Source organism: Brachyistius frenatus, unplaced genomic scaffold, assembly GCF_029030835.1.
Source record: "Brachyistius frenatus isolate BFR_SWC_R1_liver_20210118 unplaced genomic scaffold, ASM2903083v1 Contig_27, whole genome shotgun sequence".
In the NCBI taxonomy this organism is placed as follows: domain Eukaryota; kingdom Metazoa; phylum Chordata; class Actinopteri; family Embiotocidae; genus Brachyistius; species Brachyistius frenatus.
This window is the reverse complement of record NW_027210626.1, coordinates 746,810-767,500: the sequence shown is the minus strand read 5'-3', so window position 1 is coordinate 767,500 and position 20,691 is coordinate 746,810. Positions and strand designations below refer to the sequence as shown.

Sequence of the window (20,691 nt, the reverse complement as noted above, 5' to 3'; positions counted from 1 at the left end):
AAGAATCCCCAGAGATGTGGGAGGTAATGTGTTTGTCATTATGCCGGTTAATAGTTTGAATTAGTTTGTTCGCAAGAGCATCACGAGCCTGTCTCTTATACACTGCATGTCAAAATGCAACAGCAAATGCGTTTTGAAGGATATTTAATCACAACCAGATTATATTCTCAAATCAATGAAAAAGGGAAACACAGTTGACTCACCTATTTATTTATGATATTAAATATGATATGCATCATTATGTTCACTGACAACATATTTTTTTCCATAACAATATCTGATTTTGCAATGTAATATCCACTTGTAGCAACTACAGCCCTATTGAACTTTTTTATAGTTATATTTTGTCACTGGCATCACAACATTGTGGTCTGTGGAAAGTCCACAGTGACTTGAGGCTCAATGTACTTATTTATATGTAATTAAAATCACAGTGTTTCCCTACATTTGACCAAAGAGCTTCTGTTGCCTAAACCGAACCATAGACGTGAATCTGGGTGTGACCGTCTTTTATGAGGTGAGAGTTGTGCACATTTTGCATTTGCCGTCCACCCCACCAACCCCTGCTGAATACACTGCAGTAAAATTATGATGATAAATAGGGCATTTCATTCATTCTTAAACAAAAAATAATAATAACCAGACAGAAGTTGTATTGCTTTTAAATGTAATTGGGAAAATAATTTAGGGGTAAATGAATGCAATTTTGAGCAACAATACCCACCGTGGCTGAAAAGAAACAAAGGAAACAGTCCCTTAAGATATTTAAACTTCACTGTGTTTAATTCACTAGTGACTTCTACAATGTTCACCATAAAAACAACACAACAATAAATGCATAGCTACTAGGATGTGGTACTTTGGTGTGAGGTACAGTGTTTGTTGTCTCAAGTAAAATATTTAAAAGGTTTGGTACGTGGCCAGTTCAGTCGAGCACAGCAGACGCACAAATACCTTGGAGCTGAAAAGAAACCAGCTCTTTCTTTATTTAATTTTTTTTTTCCCGTCTTCTGGTGTTTTGGCATCCTCAACTATATCGGATCTAAAAACAGGAAAATCCCCCAAACTGGGTCGAGTCAAAGTATTCACTTGAAACCAAAACTAACTATGCTGTCAGTCATTTACCTTTTTTTTTTTTTTTTAAATACAGCAATGAGGTATTCAACTGTAATACCATAACTTTTGTCGAAGCAGACAGATAGAATTGTGTTTCTAACCTTGAGTTTTGTTCTTCTGTGTTTGTTTCTCTCGGGGAACAACACAAGCAACTGCTAATACCACCGTCATTCACACAGACACATGAGTGACCATTGATTTGACCAATGTTCGTGCCACGGCAGAAACAAGCCTGTGAAAAATCATTTAGGTCCACAAATCATAGGAAGCCAGCAGTTAATGAAAGGGCACATTGATCGATGCAGAAAAACTTCCTCTATTTCCAGGCTTTATTGAGGGTGGCGGTCTATTCTTTCAACAGCGTGCTGTAATGTTCTCTGTCCTATTTTTTTTTCTATTTATACAGAAAGAAGCCGTAACAACAATCCCAAAAATCAACCCCCAGCATAAGTTATACCTTTATCCCTTCCAGCCCTTTACCACTGAACTATAACAATATGATGAGACTTGATCATGGGCTGGAGAGAGAGAGAGAGAGTTTGTGGAGGGAGGCCCAGCTTTGTCTCACCCTGTTATGGCTGGTCAGTCCGTCCTGTCAGAGCCATCTCTCTGAGGGGGAGAGGGAGGATTTGCCACATGAACCATAACCCAATTAATCATTGGTGCACATACGGGAAATTGAGGGGCACTTGATTTCTTTGTGTAAACAGTTAGACACACTCAGCTGAGCACATTCTTCATGAGAAAAGGATGAATGCTCTTGGTGTGATGCTAAATTTACAATCTTATTTCCCAGCATAAAGTAGCTTCCCTGTTTGATAAATCACAGACATCCACTGGAAATTGTTTGCATCTGTGTAAAACATGCAGGAATTGTAATCACAAGCACCAACTTTCACTGGTTTTAATCAGTTTGACAGCATAAGTGAATCCAAGAAGGGAGATATCTTTACTTGCTTTACATCATTGTATGTACATTCGATTTCTGGTGACGAGTTGAGTCGTGATGCTGTCAAACAAGCATTAGTATTATTATTACTGCTCTTAAATGGACACATACAAATATTACAGCTGTATTGTTTTAGTCTTCATGAGTATAATGTTGTTAAAAACCTATAATTGTACTTTAGTGAGAGCATTGACTAGTCAATTACAGTTTCCTTCAGTTTAAGAATCCCCTGTAGCGCTGTAAGAAAATCAAAAGACAACGAGGGAAAGGGTAAAACGTTGTGGTGCTGGCGATGGTAAGAAGGCATCCATAGTATAATGTTTGGTATGGGGGGATAGTGTTACATGCCAGCAGCCCGCTGGTTTCTCCTCCTTCTGTACACTGTGAGCATGGAGGAATGTGCCGCCTTCGAAACCGCAGGGAGGAAGAGGGCACTGACAGCGAGCAGTAAACACAGTCAGCCTATCTGTTTGTTTGTTTGTTACTGTGCAAGAGAGCCAGGTCTTGGCAGCTTCAAAGCTGCTCCTAAACAACATCTGTTCTGTGAGTTTGGAGCGCTATACAGCCTTGTCAAGACATATGATGTCTTACAATTGCAGCTCTAAATCAATATTTTCCTCCATTTCATACTGGATTGTTCCACTGGCGAGACATCAAGATGGACAAGCGCTCATTGAGAAGAGGGAAAAAATGTTGGAGTGGATAGATGGGAGGGACCCAGCGCATTCTTCCAATTGACCACAATCAGAAACAGATTTTCAGCAATTAGTCTGAACTAACTTGCAGGTTTACTGACTAAAACGCAGTGACAGTGCCTCTCAGACAAACAAATGCAAACGATTGCTACTGATTATGTTTGACTGTCAACATGAAGCTCCTTCAAATGCCACACTGCAGTCACATACTGTATTGAATGCCTGTGATCAGTTTTGTTTGTTTATTGTCACTCTTTTTTTTTTACTGTTTTGGTAAAAATCATGTGTCCACATTCTTTCTCATTCCCATGTCAGTTTGCTCTTTAGTTAGCTGAATGTAGCATATTGTTCACTTTAAGATTAAGGAGATAATTCCTGAAGGCCCGCTTCCATTTCCAGCTTCCAGTATATGCATAATAATTCAGATAATTTTCTATGAATCAGTACTATGTGAAAATAAATGAAAGTTCTCCACTGAAACTAAATCTTACAAACTATTAGGCCAGAACGACCATCCTTTGAATTGATTGTTAGCTGTGGGGCCTCTCGTATTAATCTCCTTCAGTGTGTAATAAGTGAATTAGTGGGATATAGACGATGATGTATGACAAAGGCTGGCATGTCTAAAACCTGCTGTAAATCTACATGCCAGAGTCACTTAATAATGTAGCTGGAGACCTCCTGGCATCATTCCTCACTGTATCCATTGACAACGTGAAAGTCATACGTCTGTGAGTAGTAGAGTATCTCTAAGATGGCTGTTGAGTATTTTGTTCTAAAATATTTATTTTAAATGCACTGTAAAAACTCTACAGTTGATTTTAAAGGACTTTTGAACAGACTGCCAGCTACATAGGACATGAAAAAAATAACAAAAAAGAAAAAGTAAACACTGCGCTAATGGTGTTGTATGTAGTTATTTTCCATAATGCTTAATTACAGGCTAATTAAGATACAAAGTCACCCTCACTGTATCACCCTCTCAACAATTTAAATATACTCAGTAAATTAGATTTTCATTACAAAAAACAATAAATAAATAAATCCATTGTCTTATTTGATGTGCGACTGATTCGAATGTATACCCTGCAAGACGTTTCTCTAATCTCCAACTGGGACCTCCTTCTATAGATTACGTCCACAAGCTGATAAAGTAGTTTAACTTCAGGAAGAGTTTGGACAAATCTGAGTGGAGCTGTGTTGTTGGCCTCCGTGTGCGCCGTGTCCTTTAACTTTTCCCATACATCACATGCCTTCCCTAACCCCCAGCCTCAACCCCCCAACACAACAGCTGGCGTCTCAGCGAGGGCCCTGACGTTACACTGCCACCCCACTCTTTCAGTAGACATCAAGTATTGTGGTGTCAGGGGCCCCTAATGGCCCCCTAAAAAAAAAATGCACACAGTAGAACTACATACAAGCACATCATACAGCGTGTCCTTCAACACAATGATGAATAAAAGTTTGTCCTTCAGTAGGTGATTATTGTAACATGGAAAACAGTATAAACAACAATGCATATAGTTTTTTCATATGGGCCACTGGTTACATGTCAACATGTACATAAATATAAACTATGTATGTAGTAAAAAGTGACAGTTTAACCATAAAAATATGTTTCATTATGACTTCAATTCATGAAAAAAAAAACAGCCACAGTAATCTGAAAAAAATATAATGCATGCATACATTTTCTTTTTCTGTATGGCTTTCTAAGAAACGAATCTTCACTTTGTGGAGGACGTTTTCTAAGTTCAAAGCAAGAGGGCACAACCGAGTTGGTCCAGAGTCAAACTTAAAACACAACTTTTGTAAAATCCAAAACACTTTTGGCCGTTTTAATAAAAATATATCAGGTCCTTATTAAGTCCTGTTTAGATAGTCATTCACACACGCTTTACTAAGATTTCATTCACTGTGAACCATTAGAATTGTAATTGGGTCAAATAAAATCCCACTTTAACAAGAAGCCAGATATTTGTTTTCATTATCAAACTACATGACTTTATTATTTCACTAATATTTTAGGAGTGTATGGAAAAACTGTAACTACAATAAAAGAGTTGGCGAATGTGTGATGTTTAGAGAAAGAACATGTTCGCAGATAAACTTAAAATATATCTTTCAGTCTCTGCTTTTCGTTTTAGTGATTCACGTTACAGTTTAGGATTGACTCAGACTGGAAAAAAAAAAAAAATCGCCGAATAGCTGAGTTTTGTCATTCACCTCAAAAAGACGCCAGTGGTACATGTTCCAAACTGACCTGTGATGAACTTGAGCCCTGTTTTTTTTTGCTGTGTGTCAGACTCTGTAGGACCCAGCGGAAAACGGCTCCAACCGGAGGGAGACGGAGCAAGAGAGAGGGAGAAAACTGAGTGGAGAGGAGACGTTCCCAGATCAGTCAGTGGCTTCATGGAGTTATGTACCTCTGATCCGCCGCCATGGATTGCAATCTGCGATCACTCCTTTTCATTTTACTTCTTTTATTGTCCTACGTTATTCCTGTATTCCCCGTCATCTATCCCCCCAATGAAGGTAAGGGAACTCTCCGGCTGCGGACATGTGTGTTTATGTCTGTGCTTGCTTGTGTGTGTGTGTGTGTGTGTGTGTGTGTGTGTGTGTGTGTGTGTGTGTGTGTGTGTGTGTGTGTGTGTGTGTGTGTGTGTGTGTGTGTGTGTGTGTGTGTGTGTGTGTGTATGGTGCGCTACGGCACACATCGCGACCAGTGCTGTGCGCTCGCCGCAGACTTAGTGTCCAAATTATCGTGATAACAATAACAGGAGGATCCAAAGCGCATGAAGGTGACACCGGGCATCCGCGCGAACCGGGACAGATCACTAACAGACAATAATTTGACGATAAACTTGAAGATGGATCCAAACAGGGCAAATAAGAGAGCCAGATTTCGGACAATTTCGCTAACGGGAGGTTAATAGTTGTTTAAATGGGGATGAATGAACTGAGCGATGGCGAGACAGCTCCCAAAGCGCCCATGCGAAGCTATTACAGGGCGAAGAGATGTAAAGAAACTCCGGCGGCTGTGTTTCTATGAGAGATTCACGTCTGTTTTATCGAAGGACCCGTTTGAGGTAGACGCCCCAGTTACTGGGTGACTGTAAGCTTAACTCGATTTAAAGGCAATAAATAGAAGATGAGCACATTCGCTTGGTGCGTAAAAACGCGTATGACTGTTTTTATGATTCTGACCTGAATAAAGACTCGCAGGCTGCTGTGGGGATCTGGTAAACTGACCATTTTAAGAAGTCACGTAATGACTGCTATAAATTATATCTTTATTATTTAAATGTTATGTAAGCCCAACTTTAAACGAAACAACTCTTTATTTCTTGCAGGAAAAACAACTTATTTCCTGCAAGTTTCAGTTACTTCAGCTTGTGATAATATTTTGAAACCCGGTCTCGTCTCAGCACACTCTTCCTCAAGCATATGGAACTGCGCTGCAAAAAGCTAAAAAAAAAAAAAAAAAAAAAAAAATCCTTTTTATTCGTGACAAGTTTGATCAACTTTATAAAACATTGCCACTGTAACACCTTTAAAACTTAATCGTGATAAGGTTAAAGTGTTGTGTAGCGTGGACAAAGAGGAGGGAAGGTCAAACGCGTGCTGAAGAAGATGCCGAGTCCTGTAACCCTTAACAGTCCACAAAAGAGAGACAAATTCATTTGAGTGTAGAATATTGTGGAGTTCAGTGAATATTACATCACATTGTGTAAAAGGATCACATCTAAAGTTATTCCCCCTAAAAGTGCGGAGGAAGTGAAATTCAGGCTGTTCAAATGAATGCATTTAACATCGATGGTTCTCTAAACGATGTTTCACGTGAACTATCAGCACACACCGAAACACAAGTTTCAGTTTGAGGCAGCCTGTCGTGATTCAAAACTCAATATCAATAAAGTGATTGCATGAATCTGAATGAGCCCTTACTATGCTCTTTCTATCAACTTCACTGTAATTCAATGTTCAGGCATTAGCTCCTACTAAATGCACCTTGTCTTTCTGCCGCCCGTAAAGACAGCTTCAAGAAGTCAAATTGATTTTGTTGGGTGAGTTTTGAAAATGATGAACAGTTCGTTTTTAGGCCGCGTCAGACGAGCAGCCCTAATCAGAGACTTTCAATAGAGAAAGTTTTACAGAACATTCAGTGAATGAATGAAATGACATAACTAGACCAGTAAAGTTTGCTTTTTTCATGTCTGACGTTACACTGGATTTCCTCCCGAACTTTTAGGTCAGTTTGTCAAACTAGTTCATAAAGAAGTTTTAACCTAACAGTAATTTATTTTTATTTTTTTAAATAGAAGATGTTTCTGGAACTTAAACTTTGAATTTTACCTAATATAAAAACAATTTAAAAAAAAAACCTGATTTGCGGTTTTGTGTCGTTCAGCACAACTTCTGGAGTCAGGCAGAGATCCTGCTTGGCTGCTCATGCAGTGCACGAGAATCAGTAGGTATAGTTCATGGTACAAATGAAAAAAAAAATGCAATTGCGTGACAAAGCAGAATAAAAAAGTCAGCGAATAAAAGTTTTACTTGCTTTGGAAAACTGTTTGATAATGGCCAAGATTTAAATACTTGTTAGAAATAGATAAGACTGCTAGACATGAGCTGGCTCACCACTAATAAAGAAATAAAACCACATAAAATACACATCAGCTTAACAAAAATATACTGGTGAGTGTGTGTGTGTGTGGGGGGGGGGGGGTGGTTCAGCAGAAAGACGTGAGAGAAACTCAGTGAGTTTCTGTTTGAAAAAAGAAAAGACAGAGAAAAAAAAGAAAAATCCACTCACCGGTTTACGAGTTTGTAAGAACAGGAAAAGTGTCAATATGAACAAATCTGACGAAAAATGTCACCTTTCTAAGTAATAAATCTACCAGAGAGTGTCAGTATCGAGCTGCTCCGTCTCTCTTTTTCTATAGAAATGCATTCAGACTTTTTAATCACAAATACAGATCTATAACGAGGACAAAACATGCTTTGAATTATAGTTGAGCGCCGTTTCTCTCCTCTGGGTTAAATGTTACAGCATGAAAATGCATCGTCAAACTTTATAGTCGGATCAGACTGCAGTCCCACAATCAAAAATAAGTCATATTAATTAAAATATTAACCGTTGCGTATACTGGACAGTGGCGAAGCAACGAAGCAGACAAAACCAACATGAAGCTACTAGAAACATACAGACTGGTATAGCGATCTCCTAAATGAAACAAATAAACGGAAACGACAAACATTGAAATTTTACTTTTAAAGTTGTGTACGAGATTTTTAATTTCTCGTTCAGTATGCTTTTAGGCTGATAAACTTATTGGTGTGTAAAAAGACACTTTTAACGTCACTAAACATGGCAGGGAGTGTGTATCTATTTTAATTATATTCATGCTGACAACCCTAAAACATCACAAACCAATATATATTTTTCTTTTTATCTCACTCATGTCGTTTTACTTGTACTGCATTGTAGGACAGTGTTCACCAATGAATAAAGAAAGTTACTCCGGCTTTTCTTTATTTTATTTAAAAAAATAATGATTTTAAATATTTTTTTTATGACGACGAGCAGCTGGTGATCAAATCAACCCAAGTGCGCAGCAGATGATGAAAGAACAGAGTTTACCGTGGAAGCCTGTTTGTAAATGTAAAAATCGATGGTAATAAAAGGATCTCCTGTAAACACGTTGACAGATTACTGCAGTTTATATGAAAGCCAACAGTAAATCAGGAAATTAATCAGGGGCCTTGTTTTGCCAACTTGCAGATCTATGGAACTTTTCACAGACTTAATGAACATTCATTAATCACTTAACAAGTAAAGACAAATATTTTCCTGGAAAAGAAACCTCAGATTTAACGGGATGATGGCGAATTTATGTTAGCCTTTTATTTTCCTTCCCATTAATAAGGAAATCAGAAGTGTAGTTTTATTTCGTTTAATCTTCCATCTCGGCACCGTTCCTCCACCAACATTTTGTTTTTCCATTCACTGTGTGGCTTTCATAATGGTCGTAATGATCTTGTAGGCTATAAAACTTGGGTAAAGTTTAGGGAAACACGGAGGAAAGCCCTATAATAATATGTGAGTGGCACGGATTCATTTTTTACTTGGAGCGGACATGATTTATCTGATATTGTTTATTTTGTCCATATTTAACAGAAGAAAAAAAAAATCCAAAGTTGTTCGTTGGCGCTGTGGTGCAACGTGTCCTTTTAGGTGGTGTAAGGTTGGCCCGCTGCGGGACGTCAGGAGGCCTCCGGTATTTTTAGCTGGCGGGAGGGAGGCTTGGCCCGGAGTGCCCGGCTCAGCAGTCCCGCTGGGACGCAGGAGCGTTTGTGAGGGATGGTACTTTTCAGAGATTCTGGAAAAAGTGCGCTCACACGAAATACACCCATTTTCTTCACATACAGTAGCCCATACTATAGGCCGTACTGTACTATGTTCATGTGTATGAATATGTGTGTGTGTGTGTGTGTGTGTGTGTGTGTGTGTGTGTGTGTGTGTGTGTGTGTGTGTGTGTGTGTGTGTGTGTGTGTGTGTGTGTGTGTGTGTGCGTGTGTTGATGAAACACTGAGCTCAATATGAAGAGTGGCATCCCCAGTTTAACCGAATGTGCTCTATAGGTTTCAGAGTTGTAGGTGATAGCTGTGTCTTATGTGTAGAGATATGATTTTACAGTATGTGTGCAGGAATGCTTTATGCCTTTGTGTGATCGCATATGTGTGTATCTAAGGCACATACATATAAGGTATGAGGTAGAAAGAAAGAAAGAAAGAAAGAAAGAAAGAAAGAAAGAAAGAAAGAAAGAAAGAAAGAAAGAAAGAAAGAAAGAAAGAAAGAAAGAAAGAATGGGGGCAGAAGGGTTGGGCAAGCAGAAGCAACATCAGACAGAGCGACTCTGCTCTTGAATAATTCATAATGGGAGGTGAACACTTCACCCTTTAACACAGACACAAGTCGCCTTGCTTTGCCTGCACTGCGGCCTGCCAACCTTCGCATGCACAGAGCCAAGCAGCAGAAACAAAACCCCATCCATTGTCTTAGATGGGACATATCACAGAGATGCTTCTATTCTACTCGATTCTCTTCTATTCTAGAGATGCTTGATTCCCGAACGCACTCTCTAACGGAGAGCTTCTTCTTCCCCTCACCCAACACTTTAATGCCATCTGACACTGATGATTCATTTTCCATGTACATCAGTTCTGAGCTGCTGGGTAGAAGTGAAAGGCTATTAAATCAAATTTTGTGTTGGACAGTCATTATTGTCACCTTAGCTGTTAAATGATAAGAACATAGACATCAAAATGAGTACCCTGCATAGGCACTCCGCTCCAGTGTTTAATGGATGCCGTGCCAAGTGATACTAGGTCACTGTCAAATGAAAAGGCCATGTCTCCGATTTGTCCGGGTCAGTTTTCGTGTGTGGCGGTCTAGTGGTGGTTCTAGTTTGCTTTATGTATTGATTCACCTGTTTTACCTCTGTGATGTTTTGCTCCCTCACAGACAGGCTAGCTGTGTTTGCTATTAATACTCGTAGTTCTAGTTTAGAGGCACTCCCTGACGGGGCAGAGGCTATATGCTTGGCTGACGCTAGCTTGCTAACTGACTGTGTGTGTGTGTGTGTGTGTGTGTGTGTGTGTGTGTGTGTGTGTGTGTGTGTGTGTGTGTGTGTGTGTGTGTGTGTGTGTGTGTGTGTGTGTGTGTGTGTGTGTGCGTGTGAGTGAGTGTGAGCGAGAGAGAAAGTGAGAGTAAGACTGTCAGCAAATGTTTGAGTATGCACTTATTTTGTGCCTTCTTGGGTGCGCATGCGTGGTAATAGGTGCCATGTTTTGGTGAGCGTCTGAAAGAGTGTATGCATACAGTAGATGTGGGTGTCTGCAATTAGAGTATGTGGGTGCTTTTGATGTGTGCGCATCATTTTGGTACCTCTTGATATACATACAGCATCTCTGTGTTTCCGTGTCTGTTTACTCCTCTTGTTTTTTTTTTTTAGATGAGGATGCTTCTTTCGTTGTGATTTTGTGTTGACGTGTGTTTTTGTGAACGTACGTGCGTTTGTGTGCATGTGTGGGTGCCGATTTCTCCAGCCAAGTGCAGCTGGAGGGGGCTTTTTTTTTTTTTTTCTCCTGTGATATGAGAGCTGTCTAATTTTCTGCTCTCAAATTCCCTCGCTCGGCTCAATTTGAGTGGTGGGCTCAGCTCGTTGAGAAATGTAAATTGGAAGCAATGGCCCTGGATGCTGAGCTGCTATTATCTGACATGAACAGATAGCTTCATTAGACTCTAATAGGAATGTGTCTACTGCCACTCAGCTGGCTGAGTGGTTCAGCACAGCTACAGCTCAGATGAGCCTCAGTTGAGTCGCTTTTTGATCTGAGAATTTGATAATAAGCCTCCGTCATCTTCCTTTCTCCGTTTCCCTTTTTGGCTCTTTTTTTCGCCACATGGGCTGATATTTACCTGACTTGCCTGAAGAAAATGACGATTTCCATCTCAACCTTTACTCTAGTGTAAAACAACAATTAGCTCACAGAGGAGCGAAATCACTTCCCACTGCAAATTTAGTTCATGCTGCTTGTGTGGGACAAATTTTCTTTGACTAAAATAGGTTTCAGTGTGCCACAGCAGCAGTCCTTGAATTTTTTTTTCCTTTGACTTGAGATGTGTACACTCTTGCTTACTGAAGCTTTGAACAGGAGAATGCAGGGAGAATGTATTCCTCATATTTTCACAGTGAATAGAGCTACAGCTGCGGGCCCAACTGCACTGCTGCTTCACTTTGCTGTGTATGAGCGTGCGTGCTTGGCTAAAAGTGTGTGTGTAAGTGTGTGTTTATAGCTGTGGACTGCTTTGCTCTCAGCAGAACAATGGAACTTTATGCCTCTTTTTCCATTTATATTAACTGATTATTTGTCTATTATGTTTTCATGCAGGTCACTTAGTGTGCATGTTTGTAATGAAAACAACATGTAAATTCATGTGGAGTTTTTTTGAGGTTTTGAAAAAAGCTATTGTTGAAAGTTTTGTACATTTTTTTGCTTAGTGATAAAAAAAAAAAAATAAAAAAAAACCACAAAATAAAACTAACTAAACATATGCCCCCAAATGTGCACAATAAGAGTCATGTTCATCATGGTTTCATTACCATTTGTAGCACTTCAGCCTACGAGAGATTTATCTGTTTGTTTTTACTTCACACTAGTTAGGCGTCACACTTTTTACAGTTTGCTAAACATATTAAAAAGGATTACAAATTGACTCTAAAATGTAAATAATTTATATAATAATCACTGCCAACTTATTTGCGGATGTTTTACATAGTTGCTTGAAGTTAAAGCATTCAAAAATATGTATTATCTATCATCTTATATTTGTGTTACTGAACAGAATCTGGTGCCAAACTGCTTGTGACAGTTTGAAGTGGGGTATCCATTGAGCATAAAGCTGCCTCCACATTCCTCACTCCATGTGTTATGACCCATACTGACAGTTGTATTCAATGACAATCATTCTCTCCACAGCCGCGTGTATGCTCTAAGAATAGAAAATGTTGCAGCTCATTTTCTGTACTTAAGGAAGATACTCTTTCAGACTCAATTTGGCCAACATATCCAAATGTCTACAAATCACCTTTGCACTGCCTACTTTTAATTTTGGTCTGTGGAGGGAAGCAATAACAGTGTTATCACCAGTTGGGATGATCCGGTTAAGTTTTTTTTTACCCGATACCGAGCCCATGTATTTTTCTTCGTAGAGCTGCAAAGTGCACACTTTAAGTTCATTAAAAAGATTCCTGACGAGTGTTTTGAAGCTTGCCATTACTCATAATTCAATAAAAGTATTGAGTGCAGCTCAGTAACTACCACCTCGGTAAATACTTGCATTGCCCACATTAGAGGCTTCGGTGCTGCTTTTGTTTTTGAAATATTTTCACACGGCACACATTTTAATGTGTCCTGCCACTAATTTTGCTTTGCATTTACGACACCCGTGCGACAGTTCACGTAAAACAGAAGATCGGGGCTAAATACTGGTATACCAATCAGTCAAAAAGTCTTTGATAACCCTCGATACTGAACTTTGGGATCAGTTTGGGACATCTCTAATCACCAAAACTTCATGATCCCAAAAGTGTGACGTGCTGTTTCACTGGCTGGATATAAAGCCCATTTTGCTGAGCCAAAGCCTCCACTTGCACCATCACGCCACCGGAGCTCCTTGTCTTATTTGTCTTCTTTCATATTCCCTCTATTAGACATGGATTTTCCCTCTCTCTGCTGCTCAGCGTCTGCCTGAGAAGGATTGATTCCTGGCTGGACACACACATAAAATTGTATTTCCATTCATTATGGTGAATCTGGGATTTATATTTTGGTTTCAGTGTGGCCAATTGAATTTCTGACCACCTCTGAAACTGGTGATTGCATTTGAATTTAGATTCGATGCAGTTTTGCATTACCTGGTTACAGTCCAATCACTATTGATGTATGCCTGGCTAGGTAGAACAGGGCTCAGAGGGGTCAAAAGCACAAGTCTTTGAAAATAAACACGTCTTGTTGAGGTTTTTGAGATGTTGGATTTAGTTCAGTACCTCTTCAGGATATTTGAGTTGTTTGCCCAGCCAACTTCTGCTTTGATGCCTTACAAAGCAAGAAAAGAAATCCTACTTTCACTGTTAGCATAGGATATATGTAGTATGTGTGAGCGTGTGCTGTGTGCGTGCGTGCGTGTGTGTGTGGCAGCTGAGTAAATAAGAGTCATGATCAGTGCTTGAGGTTGGTGATCCCTCCTGTGGGATTAGATAAAGGCTAATTGGGGCTAACAAGGACTAGACACTCATATGTTGTCTTTGTTTTCTCTCCCTGTCTCTCTTCCTCCCCACAGTCAACCTGTTAGACTCTAAAGCAAGCCAAGGGGAGTTAGGATGGATTTCCTACCCAACGCATGGGGTGAGTATCTCCTGTCTCTTTTTTTACCCACATCGTGTTGGAATATACTTACATTTCAGAGGCATGTCATCGAACATAAACTAGATGTGGGCTTCAGCCATGAAATCAGGATTTTCAAACTCCCGTGGTTCTCACTATGTCGTGTTGAACCAAGGAGCCAAGTACAGATTAACCCACATTTTTTTTGACGTTTTTGTCCATTCTTCGTCTCGCAGGTTAAAGGTTAATCATTTGGAGCTTGCCATATGGTCAATATGCTTAAAGGGAAAATGCATGTGTGGGTGTTTGTGTATTCAAGTGTGTGTGTGTGTGTGTGTGTGTGTGTGTGTGTGTGTGTGTGTGTGTGTGTGTGTGTGTGTGTGTGTGTGTGTGTGTGTGTGTGTGTGTGTGTGTGTGTGTGTGTGTGTGTGTGTGTGTCTAAAGAAAGATTAAGGCATTAAGGGATTTTAGATTGTAGGGACAACAGCATCCTCATAAGAATGTCCATAAGCTTATATCCTTTTGATTAAATATCACATTAACATCCGAGATAGCATTTCACCATTGTTGCATGTAAACTTTGAAATTTCATGACATTTCACTGATGAATTCATTTCTTGCTCGATATACACCGCTTCATTATGTCTTTGACACATTTTAATACAATACCTATTGTAGATACGTAAAACACATTTGCAAGGAAAGTGAATTTGTTTATTAATGCATTTTCAAAACCAGAAGTGATCAAATTCCCAATCAAGGACTGCTTTCCCATTTTGTAATTGTAATTTTCTATACAAAACATTTTACATGTGTTTATTGCTGAAATTTCTGCAATTTTTTTTTTTTTACCACAACATTTTTTCAATAGAAAAATGAAATTGTACTGCATTCATAAAACCAGCAATGCAGCAATGTCCCATACTTTTGGGAAGAAAATTCCCATAAAACGTATTTATTATGTTTCTTTGCTACCAAAACCCTCCAGTGGGCTCTCACTTAGTGTTTATTTGTCTAGCTAGTTAGACTACTGTGCCTCGGGGCTGGCCCACTGTTAGACACACACACACACACGGACACACACACTTCCTCGTTTTTCCTTTATTAAGTGTTAGAATTACTCCTTGGCAGTGGCTTAAGGTAATCCAGTCATTTGTTCCATGGAGCTGCCAAACCTTGTTTCCCTCGCCCTTATAAAGCCCGGCATCATCAGAACCCTCTGAGTTCCTGCATGAGGTCGAACCACAATGAAAAAATGACCCACTGGAAAAACTGCAGATGGTTTAAAAATGCATTTAGTCCAAAGACAATTGTAGGCTGCACAACAATGGCGTGACCAATTGAAGGGCGATATTAATGTTGTGCTGGTAGAAGTTATTCACGTGTGAGCAACTAGGAAAATGCGCACTGATATTGAGAGCGTGGTCGAGAACTGGACATCGGAATGTGTGACAGAGGTTAGGCAGTTTGAACAGCAGTGTCTGTTTTATTTCAAGGAATTTCCTTTGAACAAGTTCAGATGAAAAGCGTGTGGTTATTCAGTTCATAAAAATGCTGCAGGAATGGGAGCCAATGTCATTGAGAATGACTCCAGAGAGAAAGAGAAGGGAACAGGGAAGGATCAAAAAGAGAGCAATAGAGGGAAAAGGGATGAAGAGGAAGAAAGAGAGGGGGAAGGACAGGAAAGACTAAGAGAGGGACACACACACACACACACACACACACACACACACACACACACACACACACACACACACACACACACACACACACACACACACACACACACACACACACACACACACACACACACAGATATTGCTGATGATCAAGTCCTCAAGGTGAATCATCTGTAATTACTCACGTCATCCACTGACTGCGCTCCGATAAGCAGCGAGCCCTGGGAGACTGCTGCTCACAAATGATTTCTCATAATGTGGCAGTGGCACTGAGCCCTCTCTGTCTCTTCCTCTCTCTCTCTCACACACACACACACACACACACACACACACACACACACACACACACACACACACACACACACACACACACACACACACACACACACACACACACACACACACACACACACACACACACACAGAGACACAGACAAACACTCATTCACATTGATGGAGAGGCCGCAGCTATTGGCCTACCGAGACACAACGTGCTCCGGTCAGAACAAATTAAGAGCTTAGGCTCCCCAGGATGTTCACTCCGGAGCCACCGACTGGACTGATGAGTGTGCGTCTGTGCGTTTGAGTGCGTGTGATCCAGATATACTGTTATCTGTCTGGGAGGCAGGCTGATTGCTTAGCAGTGTCCAGGGGGCTTAACCCATCACTAAAGAGTGTTAAAGATTACATTCTTGCATGCTTTGAAAGCATTCTTCGGCAACAAACCAACACCCCAGACACTGGCTCTGCATACAAAATAGAATTAATGGATACATACAAAGTGAAGTCCATTCTTTATGGAAACAGTGAACACAATGGCATTGCTGTTTTTGCCAGGAACTTTGCATATTTGCATTGATCGTTCACAAAAGTAAAGTTGCTCTTGTATTTTAAAACCCACATCTTGGCTTCAAGTGACACAACCTTTTTTTTTTTTTTCAATAAAAATGGATGTCAGAGGTTTGCTACAAAATACATTGATTCTTTGGTATGATATGAAGTTAATAGAACTTTTAGATTAACTTAAAAAAATATATATATATATATATTTCTTTTGGTTTGTGCAGTAAAATATCTTGTTTGTGTTTGTTTTACAGGTTTAGGCTTAAACACCCTACATTACTGTGTTTTATACTGTATTATAAAAGCCTATAGAAATGCTGTACCTTTGTGTCACGATGAAGAAGCTTGACATCTGTAGAAAAGAACCAGCGGCCACAGTATGGGAACTTTGCTTCACTGTGTGGAATAATAGGACATATTTAACAAACGCACAATCACACGTCACATTCCAATTCTCACGTCTGGAAGGAGAGGGTGGGGGTGGCAGGCACATAAGGGAATGGCTTTTTATATTTTAAACTGAGCCCACCACTTCAGTCACTTTTTTTTCCCCCTAGGCCATAGAGCACAGACTGCTGTTTCAACTTCTTTAGTCACCCAAGGGCTTTTAAAGCCCCCATGCGCACTGCGTCCACACCATCTGCGAAATCCGCCTGACCAGCATAAACCGCTCCCCCTGCTCCCCAGAAAGTGAGAGAGTACCGGGAAAAGCCCATCCATAAACACGGATTAGCAGGGTAAAGCAGGGGACCAGAGATGAGAAGCATGAGGAGAAGGTATAAAATGTGTTATAGTTACTTTCTTCTTCGTAAGGCCTGCTAATGTAAACGGTCACGACTGACAACAAGTATGCAACATAACAACATGTTCAAAATTAAATGAAATACAGCCATTAGTACAATAAATACGATCTGGTTGTACATTAAAGCTCTGCAAACTATTAAAATATTAGCCCATAGTATTAAAACAAATTATAATAACTGATAAACAGATGTCTTACCTGTATAAATATACCCCACAGCATTACTATCGTTAGCTGACCAGTGCTCTCAGAAAAAACACAAAGAAATATGAGAATGAGTTTGCATCCTGCTTGTCCAATCAGGAGGCTCCTGTGTTTCCAGCATCCTTCCTTGATAGCTGTCAGTGTGTCCTTGAGAAAAACAGGGATTCGCCGGGCAAAGCTCGGAGCTGTTCCCAAACAGGAGGAAGGATGAAGAAGAGGACGGAAGGGGGCATTCTGGTTTTCCTTTGGTAAAACTGAATGATGAAATGTCCTCTAACTGATACGCTGCAGTTGTCATGCCCGTAACCCCGCTGACCTCTTTGGATCCCAAAACATGAGCTGGCTCTGCATTTGTTGTGGACGCTCCATCTTTCAAATCCACCCGTCTTCAGCTGTAGACGTGTAGATAGGAATTAACAATGATATAAAAAATATTTTCAATGACTCCCCTATAAAGTCCCTTTATTTCATTTGATTCTGTATTTTTGATGACATAAAACAGATAATGACAAAACAATTATTGTTAAGCACGGAAGATGATTTGTGTTGTTTCCTAATGGTCAACCAGTTTTGCTTTAAATGCATTGTTACCTTATACTGGCCCATATACTGGTCCATTAACCACCACTGACCTGAATGTCTTTGAAGTGGATGATGGGGTGTGCTGACTCGGTCACTCTGAGACGTGCCTGTTGCCAAAGTTATGTCTTGGGCAGATCAAGTTACCACACTTAATTTTACTGTCCCTTTAGCTGCTTCACCTACAGCACAGATCAGAGAAACCAGGGGCAAGATCACACCAAACTGTGCCCCAGCTGTGACCATCAGGGGTCGGGGTCAGAGGTCACAAGGACCGGTGTAGGGTCCGAGTGTTGTTATATATCAATTAGAGGGCAATAGGAGGGGTTTGAAGGCTCCCTGGAGAGAAACAAGGGGGTGGCTGCTCATTTTAGACCTTTATTTATCCTGGTTGACATTCAGTTCCACACATTCACGGCGGCAGTCTCCTCTGCTGGTGGCAGAACGTCTACGTAGTGCAGAAAGGGAGAAATAGCGGCAGTAGTCGAAATGCTGTTTCTGGATTTTTTTTTTTTAAATAACCCAAAAAAACACATTTCACACTAAATGTAATCATGAGTTTTGCAGATTTGTCCAACACTGGAGCTCAGGCTGTAACTGTGATCCTCTGTCTGTGGCGGCTAACTATTTCCTAGTTACTACTGAGACTTGTGTACTGTAGCACATCCCCACCGAACCACAGAGAAACTTACTGTTCTTTAACTAAAGCACTTCTGGATCTGAGGAAGGATAACAATGTTCAGACTTGATCTATTTGCTCACTTCATCATGCTTTCTTCCATATTCGGTTTGATTAATCTGTAATGTGCTCGAGTACGATTGTTCCCCCCTTAAAAACTCCCCTGCTGGCCAGCGTTCACGTCGCAACAATATTCTGTGAACTTGTGTCATCATCCACTCAGTACTTAAACACACCGAGAAAATGATACAGTTCTCACGGCTAACTTTGCAATGAACTATTACTTCACGTTGCTGCTATCTTTGTTTTTAGTGAACAGATAAGAAGGACACACCTGTCTTCAAACCTCATTCGACATGTCAGGAAGTGGATAGAAGTGTTGACATCTGTCGGCATGTGCAGTGTGACAGGCAGATAAATGCTTTTTTATATTTGCAATATCCTCAACAGCTCTTCATTTCCTGATTTTGTAACAGCTAGCGTACACTTACGATGCATAGTGATCTTTGGACCCAAGTCCGCCTCTTTCAAATGGATATGGGTACTTAGCAAACATTCCAGACTTTGGGCTCAAACATATTCAAGAACGGAATATAGCGCTCTTAGCTGACAAACAAAGGGAAATGATTCAAGGTTGCATGAGTTAAATCTTATGATGTAATGTCAGGGGGTGGTGATGGGCAGTAAGGTTTATACCGCTCATTTATTCTGGCAGAAACTAGCTCAAGCTGCGTCATTTTCTCTGGAATACGATATAGCATACTTAATACAAACACACAGATGTAACACACATTCCTGGAGATAATTTTAAAGCCTTTGTGTGTTTGTGTTTGGCAAACTTAAAACTTCTCATAAAGACGGCTTCCAGTAAAAGCGTGCAGCCATCAGTCACAGTCGCTTTAGATTCAGACCCAGTTTGCATGATGGACGTGAAAGTACATACAAAAAATAGGACAAAAAGCCCACAGCTCACACAGACATCTGCATACACACACTGAATATACGCACACACGCTTTCACACACACACAGCAAAGAAATTGGTAAAAACTCTGTTTCTGCTGACAATGAATATTATATCCAGTTTTCTGATTGCTGTTTGCCACTATTATGGCAAATACATGCTGCAATGTACTCACATCATGGTTCTATGCACATATTCTAACTTTTTGTTTTAAGTCTTGAGTATCAATACTTTTATTGACACAGATAGCTGCACAGAAAAGTTCAATTCTGCTGCTTTCAATCCTGACAGAAAAAAAACATGTAAAGCTAAAGCATAGTAGGATGCCTTCTTCTCATTATGATCAAGTAAGTACATATTCTTATCAAACATAATATCAACAGAATCACCAATCATAGTGGCAGATCCTGTCTTCTCTTTGCTTTCTGTTGGTGTCAAAGTCTGTCAGCATACCTTTTTGCATGTCATCACATCATTTTTATATTTAAAGTCAGGCTGTTACACTTGTGAGTAAAGCGAGGTGAAATGTTTAATGTTAAGTTTAGCTTCACCTCTCTATATTTAGCCCACCTCAATACTGCCGAGGTCTCCCTGTTATTGTTAGACCAATAGAGAGCTCGGACTACACTCTGATGAATGAGGTGACGCCAAAGAAAGCATGACGGGGGAGACTAAACACCGATGGAATCTCTTCCCTCAGTTTTCCTTTCACTTAATCTCTCCCTATTTCTTCTTTTTACTGTTTTTTTCATTTGTAGCGCTGTCTCTTTTATTTTCTCCAGTTTTCTCTCCCTCTTCCTTATTCTCTCGCTCTCTCAGGGGTGTTTCATTAACTTTACTGTGAGATGAAAAGCAAGTGGCCATACTTCAGCCTGAGAGCCCCTTGAACCACAGACACTCATAGATATGCTTTACACCCACATACGGTATCCGTGCACACACACACACACACACACACACACACACGCACACAAAACATGTAATAGAGAACCAACACTTTCTTTAGCTCATCATTAATTTCTGTGTTTCGGGCTGAAAGCACCTGCTGTGTTTGCCTGCTATGAGACTTTAAACACTTCACATGAGCCTTATGTGAACGTATTGTGTGTGTGTGTGGGGGTTTACGTTACCATTAATACGTGTGTGAAAGCAGCGATAATCTAGTTTCCAGTTGCAGAGAAAGTCTTTCTCTGTATCTCTGTCTGTCTCTGAAGAAAGCACCGCTCATTC

At 40.2% G+C, this 20,691-nt stretch overlaps 1 protein-coding gene across 4 annotated transcripts in view; it reads left to right on the top strand.

Moving 5' to 3' along the window:
- The first annotated feature begins 5,154 nt into the window (after positions 1-5,154).
- epha3 (eph receptor A3) overlaps positions 5,155-20,691 on the top strand; it is a 99,774-nt gene continuing 84,237 nt past the window's right edge. For all 4 annotated transcript variants that reach the window (XM_069698500.1, XM_069698499.1, XM_069698503.1 and 1 more), the window contains exons 1-2: positions 5,155-5,295; positions 13,670-13,734. In XM_069698500.1, the coding sequence (XP_069554601.1) occupies positions 5,202-5,295; positions 13,670-13,734 (159 nt within the window). In that variant the 5' untranslated portion in view covers positions 5,155-5,201. The remainder of the gene's footprint in view (positions 5,296-13,669; positions 13,735-20,691) is intronic.